Raw genomic sequence first — 20402 nt, 5'->3', positions numbered from 1 at the left:
TCTCGTAACTTTTTAAACAGTTTAGGTCTAAGCCATGACGGAGATAAGAAAAACTCCAATCAGTGTGGAGACGAGGCGACTAAAGGAAGCGTAATGGCTCCTTTGGTGGCAGCGACTTTCCACCAGTTTTCCTGGTCACAGTGCTCAAGATCTGAATTTAAAAAGATAGTTAAGTGAGTTTATCCGGCAAAGCGCTGCTTGCATTATATAGATTACCCTTTTTTCTCAGGAAATGGAAGTGTTTATCGAATTCTCCAGCCGGTTTGAATGAAATTGTTTTAAATGATACTCTTCAGAATGCTTTCAGCATGGATGAACAATGCCGGATGGAGTTCGGCGACGGGTAAATTCATGCAGTTACCATGGGATTACAGTGAACATATAAACTGTTTATTAAACCGATTTATTTCCGTATTATGGATCAGGCCGAGACGTGCAAAATTTAGTGGAAAACACGTTTGTGTTATGTTCGCAAATATTCGGCCGATACCTCGTTATCGTTATACGTGGGAAAGTGGAAATTCATATGTAGCAGGATCTCCGTTATGAGTTTTGTGTTCACGAAATCCAGTTTATTTTTTCAAAGGGAAGATGGATGTGGATAATTCTGTTTATTTTAGATTTAGTCTTTGTCGAGCATTTGATATTATAGAGCCTTGCTCGCATCTATGGTGTGGTCACGAGAAGTCTCCTTTGGTATGTAAAACGAAGAAAGGATCACCATTAGAAGGCACAGAATGTGGCTTTAACAAGGTAAAAGAAATACACCGGACATAGTTCTAAAAACCACCACACAATTTTTCGTTTAAAGCAAGAAATGATTAAATAGAATCTAGTTTTGTCGCGTTCGACGAATTTTTCATGGCGTTTTATATTTCAGTCGCTGTATTCAAATCGATAAGTTTAAAATTAAATCAGTCTGACTATTTTGTTTGATGTCTTCCTTTGGATAACTTGATTACGTTAAATTCCACGCCTGAATGACGTTCTCCTGGTTTTATTGTGTACACAGTTTATTAATTTGACGCCGTCCTGTTCTTTAATCTCAGATTTCCTTAGAAAATAGAAAATCTGTTCGCTTGTTTTCACTCAAAGTGCGACTTTTTTATTCATTTAAGATCTTACGAGTCAGTTTTTGCAGGAATCGGTTGATTCTCCCTTTAAGTTCGAATTTCACTTTTAATATACAGGGTGAGTCACTAAGTACGCTTATTTTCAGCTATACAGAGGGGTCAGACAAACATATAATTATATTTTGTATCTATGGGGCGGAGCCTAACTGCAAAATTGATATGTATTTCCTTATAAAAATTTTCCATTTTATACATGTTTTTAGTTTCTTGTGGTGAAAATAAGTCTACACATATTAAAACAACAAGGCAAAATGTAAACCCGCCCACTCGAGCTATATTAATTGTGATGATTTTTTTTATTCACCGTGAACCAAGGTGGCGGGGCTTAACTTTAAAATACTTATTTCATTACAAGAAATTAAAACAGGTTTTTGAGTATCGTATTGTTCAAAGAATACTATGTACATTAAGAAAAAAAAGGCAAAATATAAACCCCGCCCACCCACAAGTTTAACTTTTTCCTGGAGAGTGTTTTACAGGCAAGGAGTAGGCCCGCCCACCCACCCCATCTTTCTTCTGGTGACCACTCTTAATACTGTCAATTTTTGACAATACTATTGTCTTATTAAAATCTTCAGCAAATTTGTTAACCCGTAGATGGAGAAAACAGACATTTTGTTATTTTCCTCCTATAAATTATTCGATCTACACCTGATATTTCAGGTTTTTTTTTCTTCTTTTATATTGGTAGCGATGTTTTATTCCCCATATTACACATAAGTATACACCACACATAAATGGTATGTCACATAAAATTACAAAAAACAGAATGTGTAATAAGGAAAATATAAAACACAAATGTAAATAGTCTAAACCGACCAAAATTTTGGACTGTTTTTAATTAATTTTTGAATTCTCTAAATTTAAACTGTTAATTTTTTCTTTTAAACAATAAATTTCGTCTTTTTTTGCTGCAATAAATTTTTGTAGTACTTTGTTTTATAAAATTAATCACCGAAATGGAGGAGGGTGGGTGGGCCGGGTTTATATGTTCTTCTGCAGAGTAGGAGTGGTAAGTAACTGATAGAAACTAGACTGTCGAAAAAACTCTAATCGTAACTTTTGTGCTGTCTATTTGTAATAAGATTTATTTCTTATTTCATACGAAAAAAAAATGAGAGGACGGGTGGGTGGGCGGGGCTAAGTTTAACTTTTTCCTGGAGAATGTTTTACAGGCAAGGAGTAGGCCCGCCCCCCCCCCTCTTTCTTCTGGTGACCACTCTTAATACTGTCAATTTTTGACAATACTATTGTCTTATCAGAAACTTAAAGCATGTTTAAAATGGTAAATTTGTGTAGGGAAACATGGATTTTGCAATTACGCTCCGCCCCTCGGTCTGACAACGAATAAAAAATTCGTCACGATTGAGATTGAGACGGATGGGAGGGGCTTCTGTTTTGGTTTTCTTTTTTAATTAATACATTTAGATTTCTTTGTATAACACGATTAGTTAAGAACATATTTCACATGATAATTTCTCATAGAAAAATAAGAATTTTATAATTAAGCTCCGCCTCTCGGTTTACGGCAAATAAAAAAAATCATCAGAATTGCGACAGGGCGGGTGGGCGGGGTTTATATTTTGCCATTTTTTTCTTAACGTGCATAGCCATCTTTTCATAACAAGAAGGCTTAAATGGTACATTTTTACAAGGAAATATGGATTTTGCATCTATGGGGAGGAACCGAATTGCAAAATCGATATTACCTAATACGAATTTTCCATTTTAAACATGGTTTGAGTTTCTTGTTGTGAAAATAAGTCTACACATATTAAAACAACAAGGCAAGATGTAAAGCCGCCCACCCGCCCTATATCAATTGTGATATTTTTTTTTATGAACCAAGGTGGCAAAGCTTAACTTTAAAATACTTATTTCTTTACAAGACATTAAAACAGGTTCTTGGGTATCGTATTGTTCAAAGAATACTATGTACATTAAGAAAAAAAGCAAAATATAAACCCCGCCCACCCACCCTATCTCAATTGTGGTGATTTTTTTATTCTAACAAACTTAAAACACGTTTAAATTGGCAAATTCCGCTCCTTTGGCTCTCGACGATTTAAAAAAAAATCATCATTATTGAGATAGGGCGGGTGGGCGGGGTTTACAGTTTGTCTTTTTTCTTAATATCGTAGTCATCTTGTCACAACAAGAAACTTAAAGCATGTTTAAAATGGTAAATTTGTGTAGGGAAACATGGATTTTGCAATTACGCTCCGCCTCTCGGTCTGACAATGAATGAAAAATTCGTCACGACTGAGATCGAGACGGATGGGTGGGGCTTCTCTTCTGGTTTTCTTTTTTAATTAATACATTTAGATTTCTTTGTATAACACGATTAGTTAAGAACATATTTCACATGATAATTTCTCATAGAAAAATAAGAATTTTATAATTAAGTTCCGCCTCTCGGCTTACGACGAATAAAAAAATCGTCCGAATTGAAACAGGGCGGATGGGCGGGGTTTATATTTTGCCATTTTTTTCTTAATATACATAGCCATCTTTTCACAACAAGAAGGTCTAAATGGTACATTTTTGCAAGGAAATATGGATTTTGCATCTATGGGGAGGAACCTAATTGCAAAATCGATATTACCTAATACAAATTTTCCATTTTAAACATGTTTCAAGTTTCTTGTTGTGAAAATAAGTCTACACATATTAAAATAACAAGGCAAAATGTAATACCGCCCACCCGCCCTATATCAATTGTGATGAATTTTTTTGTTCGTCGTGAACCAAGGTGGCAAAGCTTAACTTTAAAATACTTATTTCTTTACAAGAAATTAAAACAGGTTTTTGAGTATCGTATTGTTAAAAGAATACTATGTACATTAAGGAATGAATTGTGATGATTTTTTTATTCTTAGAAACTTAAAACACGTTTAAAGTGATAAATTCCGCTCCTTTGGCTTTCGACGATTTAAAAAAAAATTATCACAATTGAGATAGGGCGGGTGGGCGGGGTTTATAGTTTGACTTTTTTCTTAATATACGTAGTCATCTTGTCACAACAAGAAACTTAAAGCATGTTTAAAATGGTAAGTTTGTATAGGGAAACATGGATTTTGCAATTACGCTCCGCCCCTCGCTCTGACAACGAATGAAAAATTCGTCACGACTGAGATCGAGACGGATGGGTGGGGCTTCTTTTCTGGTTTTCTTTTTTAATTAATACATTTAGATTTCTTTGTATGACACTATTAGTTAAAAACATACTTCACATGATAATTTCTCATAGAAAAATAAGAATATTATAATTAAGTTCCTCCTCTCGGCTTACGACGAATAAAAAAATCGTCAGAATTGAGACAGGGCGGGTGGGCGGGGTTTATATTTTGCCATTTTTTTCTTAATATACATAGCCATCTTTTCACAACAAGAAGGTTTAAATGGTACATTTTTGCAAGGAAATATGGATTTTCCATCTATGGGGAGGAACCTAAGTGCAAAACCGATTTTACCTTATACAAATTTTCCATTTTAAACATGTTTTAAGTTTCTTGTTGTGAAAATAAGTCTGATTTAAATTTTATAATGTTGGCAGATCTTTTTCACATACCTGAATTTTTAATTTTCAAATATACTTTGCTACTTGCCAACTTTTTTAACTTTCATTTATAATAAATTAGCAAGAAAGAAAAATGATATCCCATATTTCATATTTATTCTTTTAATTTTAAATTCAATGGATCTGGAATTTTCCACACGACTTTTTGTGAAATTCGATTTAATTAAGTAGTTGAAACTTTTTAAAAGTATCACATCACACGGTCGTTCATTGAACTTCAAATTTTATTTAACTTTTTTTGTAAATGGTAATAAAACATAATTTTAGATGATCTCTAATTTTGAACTCACTTAATATTCTATTCCATCTCGCCTAGTAAAAACCGTTTGGGATGATTACAAAACTTGGAGTCTACTACTAATAACGACGAAATAAATTTTTAGTGGTGCCGAAACGGATATTGTGAAGATATGGATATAAAAAGTTCAGGGCGTGCACCGATAATACAGAATCCCCAAGATGGTGGGTGGAGTAACTGGAGTCCGTGGGGACCATGTTCCAGATCTTGCGGAACCGGAGTTCAGTTCCGAACAAGGAAATGTAATAATCCCACGTAAGAAAATGTGAAACCGTTTTAATAAAAGAGCTTTTACTCTGCGAAATATTTCGCTAATAATATAGGTACATTACAGGCCTTCGAATGGCGGAAATGTGTGTGAAGGGATTTCGGAGAAATGGAGAATATGTAACAATCAAACGTGTCCCGAACCGTTCGGAGATATGAGGGCTCAACAATGCAAGAAATTGCCCAAATTATTAAATATCGTAGGAACGAGACAAGGGAACATGACTTGGTTACCGTACGAAAGCGAGGAAAGTAGGTAGACGAAATTTTATTTCAGATTTTTTTTTAAAGACGGTTGATTTCAGTGGAGAAGAAATGTAAACTGATATGTATCAGCGAGACTACTAATGAGCTGTTTGAGAGCGACGAAAACCTAATTGATGGAACGCCTTGTTCTTATGAAAATACCGACGACATTTGCATTCAGGCAAGTTTCAAGAAAAACAATGTTAACAGAAATTGTAAAATTTTAATGAATAATAAGTAGAGTTAGGAATATTTCTGTATCTCAAGATCGCAATTCAGATTTCACGGTTTCAGAAGAATTACGTCTAAACGCTTCGAAATTTGGCCTCGAACAACTTTGAGATAAAGAAGTGTCCCCAACCCTAAGTTAAATCAATATTTTACTGCAGCGAAACGGTTGTTCATTCCGAACCTACTTTTAACTGGTTGGTGGGGGAATGTTCTTTTAATAAATGTAAATATAAATTTATCTACATTTTGAAAAGCACATCCGAGAATTTTGAAAAACGATGAATTTTTTATATATTATAAATTTCCACCCCACGAATGAGCGTTAACGATTAGAGTGGAAACATATACTACACGAATACGTAACATAACAATTTTGTGTTTAATATTAGCACATCTGACACAAATGTGCAGATTTCGGTGAATAATTAATGGCTAAAAGATGACTCCGTCAGATCCAATAATAAATCACGAATATCCGATCCGGTGGTCGTTAGATGTGGTACATTTTATCTTTTGAGATAAACCAAAATAAAGTTTGGGGAGTTTAATTTGTTCGTGATTGAAGCTAAAATAAACACTAAATTGAAATCAATGTTTTCATATTTTATGAGGTTTTATTGTATCTTATCAGAACGTAAAGTAAACGTTAATGTTATAGATGTATAATTAAATGTTTATCGCATTAAAATTTCATTAATTTATCCGAGATTTACTTCCATATTGCTTCATTAGTTCGTAATACCCAATTATTCATAAGTTTAACCCGAATAATTCCAATCAGATCTAATAAAACCAAGGCTGGAATACCGCGATTTAAACCAGTGAAAGTTCAGACATATCTCAATAACTCCAATAAAACTCGATTTGTTACAATAAAACTTTGGTCGTTGGACGGTTTATATTGCTTTTAATTGGGCATCCTCAGCAAGGGAGATAATCAATATAACTTTTTTGGATGTTTAACCTTTACGGAAACAGTAATCGTCAAGCATTTTTTTAAGTGGGATTGTTTTTGAGTTCTCGCACCAACCAAAATCATTTAAAGTTTCGTCCATCTGATTACTATAAGCACTTAGATTTGATGCTTTATATACGCTTGGCCTGAAAGCAACTAAGCGGTCTAATTAGTGGAAAATGAAAGTTAAATTACTCTTTTAAGCTTTGTCTTTAGAGGCTTATTATTATTTCTTTTGAAGATTTCGATTTAACTATTTACTTACTTCATCCTATGCCTTTGAATTTTTGCTCTACATTTTTCCCTTCATGTTTATATATTCTGGGCATCTTGTTGAATTCCTTCGCCTTTTAATTCCATGTTCTTTTTGTTCGTACACATTTTTTGTTGATCTGTTGTTTGGCATAAGTAATTGGCCGTAATTGTCCTTCTACCATTGTTCTCACTCCTCTATTTATAGTTTTTTTCTGTGTGTGTCATTATTCATCTTGTCCTTTAGTTTTATTTTCTATGTCTTTCGCTATTGCACAGTATTGTTGGTTTTACTATTTATTTTCCCGTTGTTTTGAATTATGGGGCCTACAATTTTAAAACCTTTCACTTGTTATATTTGTTTTATTTTCACTAGATGCTATCATGCTTTTTGTTTACTATGTATTAATTCTAATGATTTTCAGTTCTCTTTGTAACATTTCTAAATTATTTTATAAATAGCCTTCTGTATCTGGTATTAAAAGAAAACATTAGTTCGTTTATTTCCGCTTATTCCATTTCTTAGTAACCTACTGTTAGAGTTTTCATCTTTTTCTTAGCTTTTTTTACTGCTTCATCAAGCACTATCAAGAACAGAAGAGGACTTAGTACACATTTCTGATTTACTCCTATTTTTGTTTCGAAGTTTCTATTTTTCATTGTTACTCCTGATTATTATGTTTCTATTATTTGTACACGTTGGTTTTATAACTTTAATAGCACTTTTATCTATTATTATTTCGTGTCCTATTTTTTCCCTACTTCTCTAGCAATAATAGCTAATAGTTTTTTTTTCTTCGATTATTAATCTAAACATTTTAGCGTTTACACTTGTTATCGTTATTTCTCTGTAATTACTCCTACATTTACATTCACTTGGTATCTTCGTGGTCATTATTATCTGTTCATAAGTTCTCTAAATTGTGTTATTCGTTCTTTTTCCAGATATTGTACCATTTCTAGTGTCATATTGGTACCTAATTCCTAAGAATTTTCGCAATTTTAGCTTTGGCGTCATTAACTTCTTGTTTTTGTATTTTTTCTAGTTTTTGTAAACCATTTGTCTTCTCTTGATTCTTTAAAATGTGGTGGACTGGAAAGCGTCCTTTTATAGTCATCCTCAAATAACTTAGCCCTCAAAATCATCTATTACTTTCCATGACCTCACAAAAGTACTTCTAGGTCTCTTGACTAGACTTAAGACTTGGAATTAAGTTAAAACACATTCTTTGACCAAACATGGTCTGCGATCACACTTCTTTGGTCCAATGTCTTCCAAGAATTCGTTCGAATTGCACCTCTTGCCAAATATGGAGAATTCATTGACTACGAATCAAAACTCAACTCATATGGACGATACATCCTTCAGTCCAAATATGATCAGCAAGATGAAGTGCGTCGCCAATCGAAGCACTTCTAATTAATTATGCGTGTGCATCATATTCTACCCTCGTACATCGACCGATCAAATCTACTTAACCGGTAAATTTGGACCGAGTTCTCCTTTTGCGGTTAAGGTACGCGTCCCTAACACCGACAACCTCATCCAATATGAATAGTTAGATTAGTCCCTCTTTTCCCGGGGTTCCCCCAAATGATGTGCTGCGACCCAAGAAAGCCCCAACAACTCTACTACATTTTGTACATAATGGTATGATAAGGGCACATAATTCTGTTTATTGTCAACTATTATACTCTTTAAGCATACACAATCTTCTCCTAGTCTTTCTTACGAATAAGTTGTTTTAACGAACCATCATCTCCGTTCAGCTGTATCACTTGCTTATTAATAGATTACCTATGGAGCAAACCCACCTTACGTTTAAATTACCCTTCTCAGTTCCCGAAGCGGCCCTTCACAGGTCCGGGACCTAAAAGTCAATTTTTATGAGGATCACTGGCAAAAACTCGAACATAAATGTTGTCGCCATCTTTCCATAATTTAGTCCTTTTCTGTAATTATATTTCCGTCTTTTCCTTTTAAATTCATGTGTTTGTTTTTTTTTTTTTTCTAAGGTGTTGAATAAACCATGGTACAAGGAAACAATATTCCGCATTTTGTGTGACGTCATGTGGCTGTCATGACTGCCAACTTTAAATTATAGGTTTTTGCATGTTCGTATTTTCACTACAACGAACGACGCCAAATTCTGAACACATGTTATTAGAATCTAATTTCAACTTAGCACTTTCAAAGATAAGTTAACCATGATTAAAAACTAAACCGAATCCCAACCTCCGCTATAACCTCACATAGCACTGATATATTGACATTTGACGTCACGTGACTGGTGCCCGAAGCAGACGAAAATTCATCCACCGGAATAGCATACCATGTCTTCTTGTACCATGGAATCAACTAGATTTGGGGTGTCTTAGAGTTTTCTGTCATCCTTTGGTCAAATTTTATCGAAGATTTTTGTTTTGCTTTCTGGACCACCATTTTATTTCGTTTCCTTTATTCTTATATTTTTCATAGTTTTGCGACGAAATTCCGGTGAATGGGCAGCATCGGTGACGGTCCGGAGTTCCGCCAATATCACCTGGAGGCGGCGTGCCTCAATGCCAAGCCCTGGGCCGACTATTACCACTGAAAAGGAACACGTTTGGCCGATCTAGGCTAAGAGGTCACCTTCACGTCACCAAAAGTGGCGCCTTAGGCCGGGAGCGGCGGTGCTCGGGCGCCAGCTGCATCACCGGGGTGGCTCTAAAGCCAGAGACACGGATCTCCAAGTGATCTCGTGAGCGCCCACGAAACAAGAAATTAGACGGAGAAATTTTCTAACAATAATCGGGTTTTTATTTCCTGCCACCAGGTACACGGCTAAAATAATCTTACGACTAAACTTACAATGAAAGGTACAATTCGGTTTACAAAACAGGACGTTCCCTCCTGCACGGTGGCTTCCTTCGGGACAACTCCTCCTGGTCCTGGGAGCGGCGTCCCTGGAACGGGAAACTGCGCGCGGATGGTACGTCGACATGAGAGGGGCTTTCTACGTTTAACAAAAATACGGTGGTCGGTCTCAGGTGGGGTTCTGCACTACTCAAAGACTGAAGGAACTCTGGAGAATAGCCATAGCACGGGGCGAGACACTTCCTTTTTCTCTGACAACTCGAAGAATTCCGTTTTCCAGTCGCGTCGCTGCGGCGATCGCCCTGGCTCTCGGTACTGGTTGCGATTTCCGGTCCGAAAATTCGCCTCGTTACAGTTTTCTGTCTTTTTTATATTCTCTTTAATTTTTGCGTCTATGTCTCCGTGTGTTAGTATTCTGTCTTTTATATACATATATTTGTCGGAGGCGTTATTTAAAAAAACAAAAAAATAAAAGAATTTGGGCACTCAGGATGGAGATACCCCTTCCCCCTCGTGTTCCTGTTTCTTACCATATATGGCTATGGGTCATATAAGACAGTATTTGTGAAATGAACTTTTTTTCAACTCCGCTTGTCATTATTGAACCTTGAGTTTATTATTTCCTTATATTTTTTTTTAGTATTTGGTATTTATTCTTTTTTGTGTGTTCTTTCTTCTTTAAAATAACTGATTTACACTTTTTCGCTTAAAATCGATCTTTACTAGGTTAAGGTCGCATTTTGTTTCCTCTGGTCGACTACTTTTACGTCTTGTATATATTTCTATTTGTGTCTATTGCAACGAAATTCTGGTGGGACGGCCCGGAATCTCGCCAATAACGTGTGGTGGCGGCGTACCTGGGTGCTAAGCCGTTGGCCGACTAGTGCCGCTGATATAAAACACGTCTGGCCGACCTAGGCTTATACCGCAACCTTCACGCCGCCGGAGGCGGCGCTTTCGGTCAGGAGCGGCAGTCGATAGGGCGCCTCCGGGGGAGGGAGCGCCGGGATTGCTCTCAAGCCGGAGACACAAATCTCAGGTGGTGAGCGCCCGCGAAAAACAAGAGAATAAAATAAAACTGCTAGAAATTTTAAACAATAAAACGGGTTTATTCCCTGCCACCAAGTACACTGGTAAAATAATAAATCTTACGGTTAATAAGTCTTAAATAACTACAATAACTACTTTACAAAATAGAAAAAATAACACGCCGGACCGGTTGTTTTCTCCTGAACGGCGACTTCCTTCAAGACGGGCTCGTTCTGGATATGGGGGCGGCTACCTTGAAATCTGGAAATCACACGAGGACGGTTTCGACTTTAGGCGGTAACAAAAATAAGATGACGGTGGTACGGTTTTTCGCTCGGGGGCGGTTTGCACACAGGCAGACGACCCAAAAGATACTTACGAAGGTCGGAGGGTCGGACTGCACACTCTGCCACACTTCCCAAAAATTTTCGAAATAGCCACAGCACATCTAAACCCTTCAATGTTTTCACACAGAATCCTCATTCCGCGAAAATTCGCCTCGTTACACTACTTAAGTACCAGAAAGTAATCTACAATTGACTTCTCGTTCCTATTTTTCTTAATTCTCACATTATTATGGATGTCCGTACATTTGAACTTCGCATTAGCTTTCACTAAATTATTTTCTGTGCTTATTTCTATTATGCTATTTGCGGTATTATTTTTAGTTTTCTCTTTTTCCTTTCTAAATATTCCTTTATACCTACATAATTTTGTACTAGTCCATTTAAATTCCCCATAACTAATTTATTTCTTTGCCCTCGTTTTTATTTTTCACATCCCTGGAGTGGCTTACACCCATTGGCTAGCTCTACTACCCCGAAAATTTGTATAAAAGGGCTTACAGCCCCTAATATCGTTAGATGTACCGAGCACTTTCGGGTCTACTAAATCCTAGGATTCCTAGGAGCGCTCTTTGGATCTCCGTCAAGAATTCGGTATTTAATTAAATTTACCGTGTACTTTGGGGTTTGGTAGATCTTAGAAGAGTCACCTTGGTGAAGTCCGCCTACAGAGATTTACCTTCCACTTTCTGGTTTGGCAAATCCTAGGAGCACTCTTTAGATCTCCCTCAAGAATTTGGTCGACACACATATTTACCGTTTACTTTTAGTTCTGGTAAATCCTCGGGAAGCACTTTCGGGTCTCCCTCCAATTGGATTTATCTACACTTTCGAGTCGAGTAAATCTTTGAAGAGTTTTCTTGGTGAAGTCCGTTTACAGAGATTTATTGTGAACTTTTGGGTCTGATAAATCCTAGAAGCGCTCTTTAGATCCCCCTCAACAATTCGTTCGACAGTTAGATTTACCGTGTACTTTCAGGTCTAGTATATCCTAGGAGCACACTTTGAATCTCCCTCAAGAATTCGGTCGACACATTGATATACCCTGCTCTTGAGTCTGGTGAACCCTAGGAAAGCACTTTCGGGTCTCCCTCTAATATATTCGGACAACAGTTGGATTTGCTGTGCACTTTCGGGTCTGGTAGATCTTTGAAAAATCTCCTTGGTGAACTCCGTCTACAGAGATATACCGTGCACTTTCGGGTCTGGTAAATCCTAGAAGATCTTAAGATCTCCCTTAAGAATTCTGTTGACCCGGAATTTTATCGATTCTAGTAGATCTTTGAAGAGTCCTTTCTGGTAAAGTCCATCTACTGTTAGATTTATCGTCCACTTTCGAGTCTGCTAAATCTTAGAAGCCCCCTTGTTATCTCCCTCAAGCCCTTTGGAATCCTCCCATTTCCGTATGTATGTCTATGTAGACTTTTAGTAGATAGATTATTCTCCGAAACTATCGGACCGCCTGTTGTCAAATTTTATATGTAAGGTATAACAGGTGTAACTGTAACGAAAAAGTGTATAATTACCCCCACCAACAATGTGATGACTTCACCTCAATATTTTACATGATAAATGTTATTTAAATTTTATAAAACCGCAGAAGATTCGATTAATAATAGTTGTGTTTTTGGTTTGAATACAGGGTGTTTGCCACTTCATCGGATGTGACGGTCAATTATTCTCCAAAGTAAAAACCGACATGTGCGGAGTCTGCGGCGGAAATAATTCCGATTGTTCCAATGTCGAATCGATTTTCCGGCGAAAGCTCAAGAGAGGTGTCCCCGCATCAATAATTCCATTACGATTATTACACTGTAATCGATTTATCATTGCAGAAGTTAGCAGGGTCGCCGTCTTGCCGCGAATGGCAACACGAATCAAATTAGAAGCCAACGTCACCATGCATAATAAGGAGCATCCCTCTGTCGCATTTATCCTGAAAAATCGCAGGAAAAAGAAATACAGGATCACGATCCCCAACACCGGATTACGGACGGATATCATCGAAGGCACGAAGTTTTACTACGAGAAATCCAAGAACAAACACAACATTTGGGCTAATGGCCCTGTCCTCGCAGAAATGGTAATACTGGTGAGTGTAAACCGATGTTAATTCCACGCAGAAAGGTGTCGTCTGATTTCATTTGTCTAATGACTAACTTAATTCTGAAGGTATACGCTCCAATTAGTGAGATTGAGGAAGGCTTGAACGTGTCGCTTCGCTCAGAATACGTCATTAACAAAGATGCTTCTGTCTCATCGAATAGGTTTAAGTGGATCCTGGGCGGATGGGGGCCCTGCTCAGCCAGCTGCGGTGGCGGACGGCGTCAAAAGACGGTCGCCTGCTGGGATAATCAGACGCAGAAGTTGGTCAGAAGAAAACACTGCTCTTTGATGACGAAGCCGACGTTGTCTTTTGAGAAATGCAACACGTTCGAGTAAGCGTTTCATCTTAGACTAGCGATCTCTTCATTGTCTTCCTTGAAATAGGCCTCGAGCAACTTCTACCAAGTTATACGCAGTTGTACTAACTTCTCTGCTCTATTTTTCACTCAAAATGAGTATTTTTTCACAACAAAAACTATTCTAAGGAGAATTTTCACATCACGTAAAACAAAGTACATATGCAATAAACGCAAAGAGGCGCATATTAAATATGGTCAAAATCAAAATAATGTTTCAGGAATAAATGTTCAAATTCAAGCTGTGAGAAAATAATTAGAATATAAGCAAATAACACATTAATGTATTACAAAATTAGCATAAAGTATACCTCCCATTTTTCGTCCTTTCTCTCAAAATGGATCAACGTTTCTGGTTAGTTTAAATGCCATAAATGAACTATTATAAAATTTCGAGTGAGTTCTGAAATGTGTATGATCTAAAAACATCCAGAACTTTTAGATGTTATTATTATAAAAAAAATGTTTATTTACATTATTGTAGTTAAATTGTATTAGTATGAATGAAAAGTTAAAAATCTTAACATGAGGTGAACTGGATGAAATCGTTCAATTTAATTTAAATCTAAAATTCAGAAGACCACAATATACAGTGAAACTATTATTTATTTAGTTCGTAGGTTGTTGAATTATAAAATATATGTAATTTGAAAATGGAAACTATATACAAAAGATATTTATGTGCAAGAGATTTATTAAATATCCGAATCATTCATTAAAATCACAAAAAAAAATTGATAATTGCGTGATTTCCACTGAACTCTATATTTGAAAAACACAAACGTAAATGCACCATAGTAAGAAAAAATTTAATAGTGATAAGAGCAAATCAATACCAAAAATATAGAGCTTTAGCTTAAAAATTTGTACAGTCAAAAATGCCAAGGACCATGTATAACAAAGTATTAAAATCAAATCAAATTAATTAAATTTAAACAAACAAGACAAAAAAATTGACTGAAGCTTATTTCGACAGAACTCTCGCATTTTATACATTTGAACAAATATGGCATTTCGTAACATTAAATTTAATTTTGCAAATTTTATTTTTTAATGATAACCCTATAAGTTAAAATAAAGACATACATGGACTGTCAAAGACACTTGAAGAAGCATACTATGGGTGTATTTCAAGTGAGTTTTCAGAAACAAAATTTTGAGATAGCTCGATTTTTTGGGAAGAGGTTAAATTGTAAAACGTTGTTATACAATTGTGATTTTTTTTTTCAAAGATCTGCATGTCTGCGGTAATATAATCTCGACACGTATTCATAAATTTACACGTGCAGGAGTATGTTACTTTATAAAATTTAGGTAACATTTATTCGGTAAAATTTTAAACTGACATCATCATTTTGAGGGTTATAAAGGATACATTTTGATTAGCTATTTACTGTGTCTAATGTCACTGTAAAAAGCTTGCAAAATTTCAGAGCATTCGGTTGTGCAATTTCAGGGTTAAGTTGAAAAATGTTATTATTCAGTTTTGATTTTTTTCCAAAAATCTGAATGTCCAAGGTAAAAACCTTCTCAACACGGATTCATAAACCACAACAAACAATATTTATTATTATTAATACAGAAATAAGGATAGAGATAAAACCTATGCATCCAAATATAACTAAAATGTAATTTGTTAATTTTGCAGATGACGTCATCCTATTGTTGGTGGGGATGATTAGACAATTTTTGGTTAGCGTTTTACCATCTACATTATATTCCTAATACACAGTTTATAAATGTAAGGCACTTAGACAGCAGGTCCCAAAATTAAACTATAAATTTTACATGCTACCTATTATTTTGGTGGTAAGACATAAATTCAAAGATTGATAAGCATAACTTAAGCTTAAGTTCATGTTTTTGAGTATCGTGTTGTTCAAAGAATACTATTTATATTAAGAAAAAAATAAAGGCAAAGCTTAGGCCCCACCCATACCTGCCCCGATCTCAATTCTCATTTGTGATGAATTTTTCGTTCGTTGTCAGATCGAGGGGCGTGGCTTAATTACAAGATTTGTCTACAAGAATTTACCATTTTAAACACGTTTAAAGTTTCTTGTTCTCAAAAGATGGCTATGTATATTAAGAAAAAAAAGTCAAAATATAAGCCCCACCTGCCCACCCTATCTCAATTGCGATGATTTGATTTTAAATGGTCGAGTGCCAAAGGAGCGGAATTTAATTAAATAATTGCAAAATCCTCATTATTTCTCTACAAGAAATTAAAATGTAAGACAAGTTTTTGAGTATCGTGTTATTCAAAGAATACTATGTATATTAAGAAAAAAATAAAGCCAAAGATTAAGCTCCACCCATACGTGCCCTGATCTAAATAGTAATAAAGTTTTCATTCGTTGGCAAACCTAAGGGCGGAGCCTTTTGCCAAATCCATATTTCCTTACAAAAACTTACCATTTCCAACGTGTTTCAAGTTTCTAAGAGTAAAACAAATAATCACAATTGAGATAGGGTGGGTAGGCGGGATTTGTATTTTGTCTTTTTTTCTTAATATACTGCTAGTACAAAATTCAAAACAGGGTAAAATCTTTGAAAAATGTTAATTTTAATATATACTTCAAAAATAAGGGTAAAATGCTTAAAAAACAAAGTGTTCTGAAGGGGCCTTACTAGTAGTTTATTATAACTACAAGGGCTTACATTTTGCCCTTTTTTCTTAATATGCGTAGTCTTCTCTTCACAACAAGAAAACGTGTTTAAAATAGTAAATGTTTCTGGGAAAGTATCGATTTTGCAATTAGGCTCCGCCCCTCGGTCTAACAACAATTCATTGAGATTGTGATGAATATGGGTGGGGCTTAATTTTGGCTTGTTTTTCTTAACATACACAGTATTCTTTGAACAACACGATACTCAAAAACATGTTTTTCATTTCCTGTAGAGAAATAAGGATTTTCAAGTAAAATCCGCTTTGGCTCACGACGAATAAAAAAATCTTCACAATTGAGATAAGGCGGACGGGCGAGGCTTACATTTTGCCAATTTTTCTTAATATCTGTAGTCATCTTTTCACAACAAGAAACTTAAAACATGTTTAAAATAGTAAATTTGTGTAAGGAAATATCGATTTTGTAATTAAGCTCCGCCCCTCGATCTGACAACGAATGAAAAATTCAGCACGATTGAGATCGAGGCGGATGGATGGGGCTTCTCTTTCGGTTTTCTTTTTTAATTAATAATTTTAAGTTTTCTTTGTATAACACGATCACTTAAGAACATATTTCACATGGTAATTTCTCGTACCAAAATAAGGATTTTACAATTAAGCTCCGCCCCTTGGCTTACGACGAATTAAAAATTCATCAGAGTTGTGATAGGGCGGGTAGGTGGGGCTTATATCTTTTCACAACAAGAAACTTAGAACATGGTTAAAATGGTACATTTTTGCAAGGAGATATGGATTTTGCAATTATGGGGCAGAGCCTAAATGCAAAATTGATATTTCCCTATACAAATTTTCCATTTTAAACATGTTTTAAGTTTCATGTTGTGAAAACAAGTTTACACATATTTAAAAAAAAGGCAAAAGTAAGCATTATGTAGATGGTAAAACGCTAACCAAAAATTGTCTAATCATCCCCACCAACACTAGGATGACGTCATCTCCAAAACTAACACTAGTAAATTATATTTTAGTTATATTTGGATGCATAGGTATTATCTCTATCCTTATTTCTGTATTAATAATAATAAATCTTATACTATTAAACGAGCAAAGTTTGTATATATATATATAATGGGTTTCTCGAAAACGGCTCTAACGATTTCGATGAAATTTACAGGTTGGGGGTTTTTTGGGTCAAGAAATCGATTCATCATAGTTTTAACTTCTGAAAATTACAGCTTCATACATTTTCAGCAATTTTCAGGCGGTGAATTATATTTGTTGCTCGGCAACATCAGATGACACTACACGAACACGAGATTGTTTTAGAGAAGTTTGGGTGACAGTACGTTTGATGTACCTTTTTATCTTCAACGGTACGTACCGAAACGTACTCCACTGTATATAGGACGTTAAAATTCACCTTCTGAAGTGAGAAAATTTACGGAAAACTAAACAGCGGATAAAAGGCGCACGAAAGTGCGTTGAAATGAGGTTATTTTGTCAAGCATTAATTTCGGAGGCTTCCACGGTCGGTGTCCATATATATGATCGTTTTCCGGGTTGGGACCGTGTTATTTGAGTTTGAGTGGCATCTTCATGAGCAGAGTTGAGAAGTAAGGAATAACGCAAAAGAGCACGGTAACTCAGTATGTTAACCATACCAGAGGGAAACTCTTCTGGCAGTAAGAATCAGTAAGAATGTAGTGAAGAAAAAAGAGAACGACACACAAAGAGAACTTGGGTAATAAATGACATTGTAATAAATATCAAACAATAATTCCAGTTTTCTATTCTTAAATCTCTACATGCCACTGAACAGTGTTTAAAACAAAGACTGCTTACGGAATTTCCTTTTTAATGTGTATTTTTAATTAGTGCGGGTACTTCAAAACGCATACTATAGGTACACCTATTTATCTGTCCTAATCTGATCTAATACTACCAAACGAGCCGAGTGAAGCTCGGTCAACCAGATATTATTGTTTAAACTTTATAAAAAAGATACCTCTGCACTCGTGGTTTCTGAATCCGTGTTGAGAAGGTTTTTACCTTGGACATTCAGATTTTTGGAAAAAAATCAAAACTGAATAATAACATTTTTCAACTTAACCCTGAAATTGCACAACCGAATGCTCTGAAATTTTACAAACTTTTTACAGTGACATTAGACACAATAAATAGCTCATCAAAATTTATCCTTTATAACCCTCAAAATGATGCTGTCAGTTTAAAATATTACCGAATGAATGTTACCTAAATTTTATAAAGTAACATACTCCTGCACGTGTAAATTTATGAATACGTGTCGAGATTATATTACCGTAGACATGCAGATCTTTGGAAAAAAATCACAGTTGTATAACAACGTTTTTCAATTTAACCTCTTCCCAAAAAATCGAGCTATCTCAAAACTTTGTTTCTGAAAACTCACTTGAAATACACGCATAGCATGCTTCTTTAAGTGTTTTTGACAGTCCACACATGTCTTTATTTTAACTTATAGGGTTATCATTAAAAAATAAAATTTGCAAAATTAATTTTATGTTTCGTGATGCTATATTTGTTCAAATGTATAATATGCGAGAAAAGTTCTGTCGAAATAAGCTTCAGTCAATTTTTTTGTCTTGTTTGTTTAAATTTAATTAATTTGATTTGATTTTAATACTTTGTTATACATGGTCCTTGGCATTTTTGACTGTACAAATTTTTAAGCTGAAGCTCTATATTTTTGATATTGATTTGCTCCTATCACTATTAAGTTTTTTCTTACTATGGTGCAGTATCTAATATTTCCTAGGTTCTGTATTTTTTTTTTATCTTACGTTTGTGTTTTTCAAATTATAGAGTTCAGTGGAAATCATGCAATTATCTTTTTGTTTTGTGATTTTAATTAATTATTCCGATATTTACTAAATCTCTTGCACATAAATATCTTTTGTACATAGTTTCCATTTCCAAATTACATATATTTTGTAATTCAACAACCTACGAACTAAATAAATAATAGTTTCACGGTATATTGTGATCTTCTGAATTTTAGATTTAAATTAAATGTGATTTTATGGACAATGTCCGAAACTACCTACTTGATTACTGTAAAATTTCCGTTATAATTTAAGAATATCGGTACACAGCAAAACGCTAACCAAAATTTGTGTATTAATCCCCACCTAAAACTTAATGACGTCAACTCAATATTTTGTGAGGTTTATTCATTTGAAAATAAAATTTACAAAAAAATAAATTTTGTAGTTCATTTTTAAAATTTATTTATTGTATCTAAAAAGAGTAAAGTTAGAGTAAAATATTTCGTTATGAATTATCGGATTTATTAGAAAAAGGTTAATAACAACAATAATAACATCACGACTATATACTTAACTCTTTGGTTGACAAAGAGAACTAAAATTTCATGCGACAAGCCTGGCCACTTCATCAAAAGTATGTGCTTTATTGTGACCCAAATAATTGAATAACTTAGCATATTTAACTTCAAAGCTTGAGCACTCTCTCCCTACTGTCGCTGCACACAAATAAATATTTTTTCCCGATGAACCCATTTTGTCCTCTTGCTGAAGCTATTATTTTATTATTATCACTGTCAAAAGTATTTATTAATACAATTTTGTTACATAGAGGAAATAAAATAACGAAATCCTTATCACCACGTACTAAAATATCGATTTCAGAAAAAGACGGTTATTTTTATATGCGCGCGTATTATGAAAACATTACTTTACATTTGTTTTAAAAAATTTTAAAAGGTCTAAAAGTCTTTCGTTACAACTTACTTACGCCTCCAGAAGCAATTTCATTGACCTTTGTATTACGAAATTCAATAGCTTGTCGAACATGGATCTAATGTTTCTGAGTTCCATCAAATCCAATTCTAGCTTTATGTTACAACTTGGTTAATAAATTTAACCTGGGAGAACATTTCCTCTTATGTAATTCCAAATGTATCAGAATTACAAATAATACATCATGACGCTGTACACAGTTTTCTCTTACCACTGCATTTACTTATTTTCGAGATAATTATATTTAAAGAAATACTACCAACACATGATATAATATTGTCCATTTTCTGTACACATACACTGGCACATGGTTTCATAT

General features: G+C 34.8%; 1 protein-coding gene across 1 annotated transcript in view; it reads left to right on the top strand.

Annotated features, from left to right (window-relative positions):
- The window catches only part of LOC135128545 (A disintegrin and metalloproteinase with thrombospondin motifs 3-like), a 59470-nt gene that overhangs the window by 37850 nt on the left and 1218 nt on the right, over nucleotides 1–20402 (top strand). Inside the window, exons 5-13 of the mRNA XM_064055408.1 lie at nucleotides 21–173; nucleotides 230–343; nucleotides 621–753; nucleotides 5097–5266; nucleotides 5346–5530; nucleotides 5584–5705; nucleotides 12835–12967; nucleotides 13028–13284; nucleotides 13365–13630. Of these exons, the coding sequence (XP_063911478.1) occupies nucleotides 21–173; nucleotides 230–343; nucleotides 621–753; nucleotides 5097–5266; nucleotides 5346–5530; nucleotides 5584–5705; nucleotides 12835–12967; nucleotides 13028–13284; nucleotides 13365–13630 (1533 nt within the window). The remainder of the gene's footprint in view (nucleotides 1–20; nucleotides 174–229; nucleotides 344–620; nucleotides 754–5096; nucleotides 5267–5345; nucleotides 5531–5583; nucleotides 5706–12834; nucleotides 12968–13027; nucleotides 13285–13364; nucleotides 13631–20402) is intronic.

Source organism: Zophobas morio, unplaced genomic scaffold, assembly GCF_036711695.1.
Source record: "Zophobas morio isolate AGI-343-1 ecotype UQ-CSIRO unplaced genomic scaffold, CSIRO_AGI_Zmor_V1 ptg000014l, whole genome shotgun sequence".
Lineage (NCBI taxonomy): Eukaryota > Metazoa > Arthropoda > Insecta > Coleoptera > Tenebrionidae > Zophobas > Zophobas morio.
This window is presented reverse-complemented; position numbering and strand designations above follow the sequence as displayed.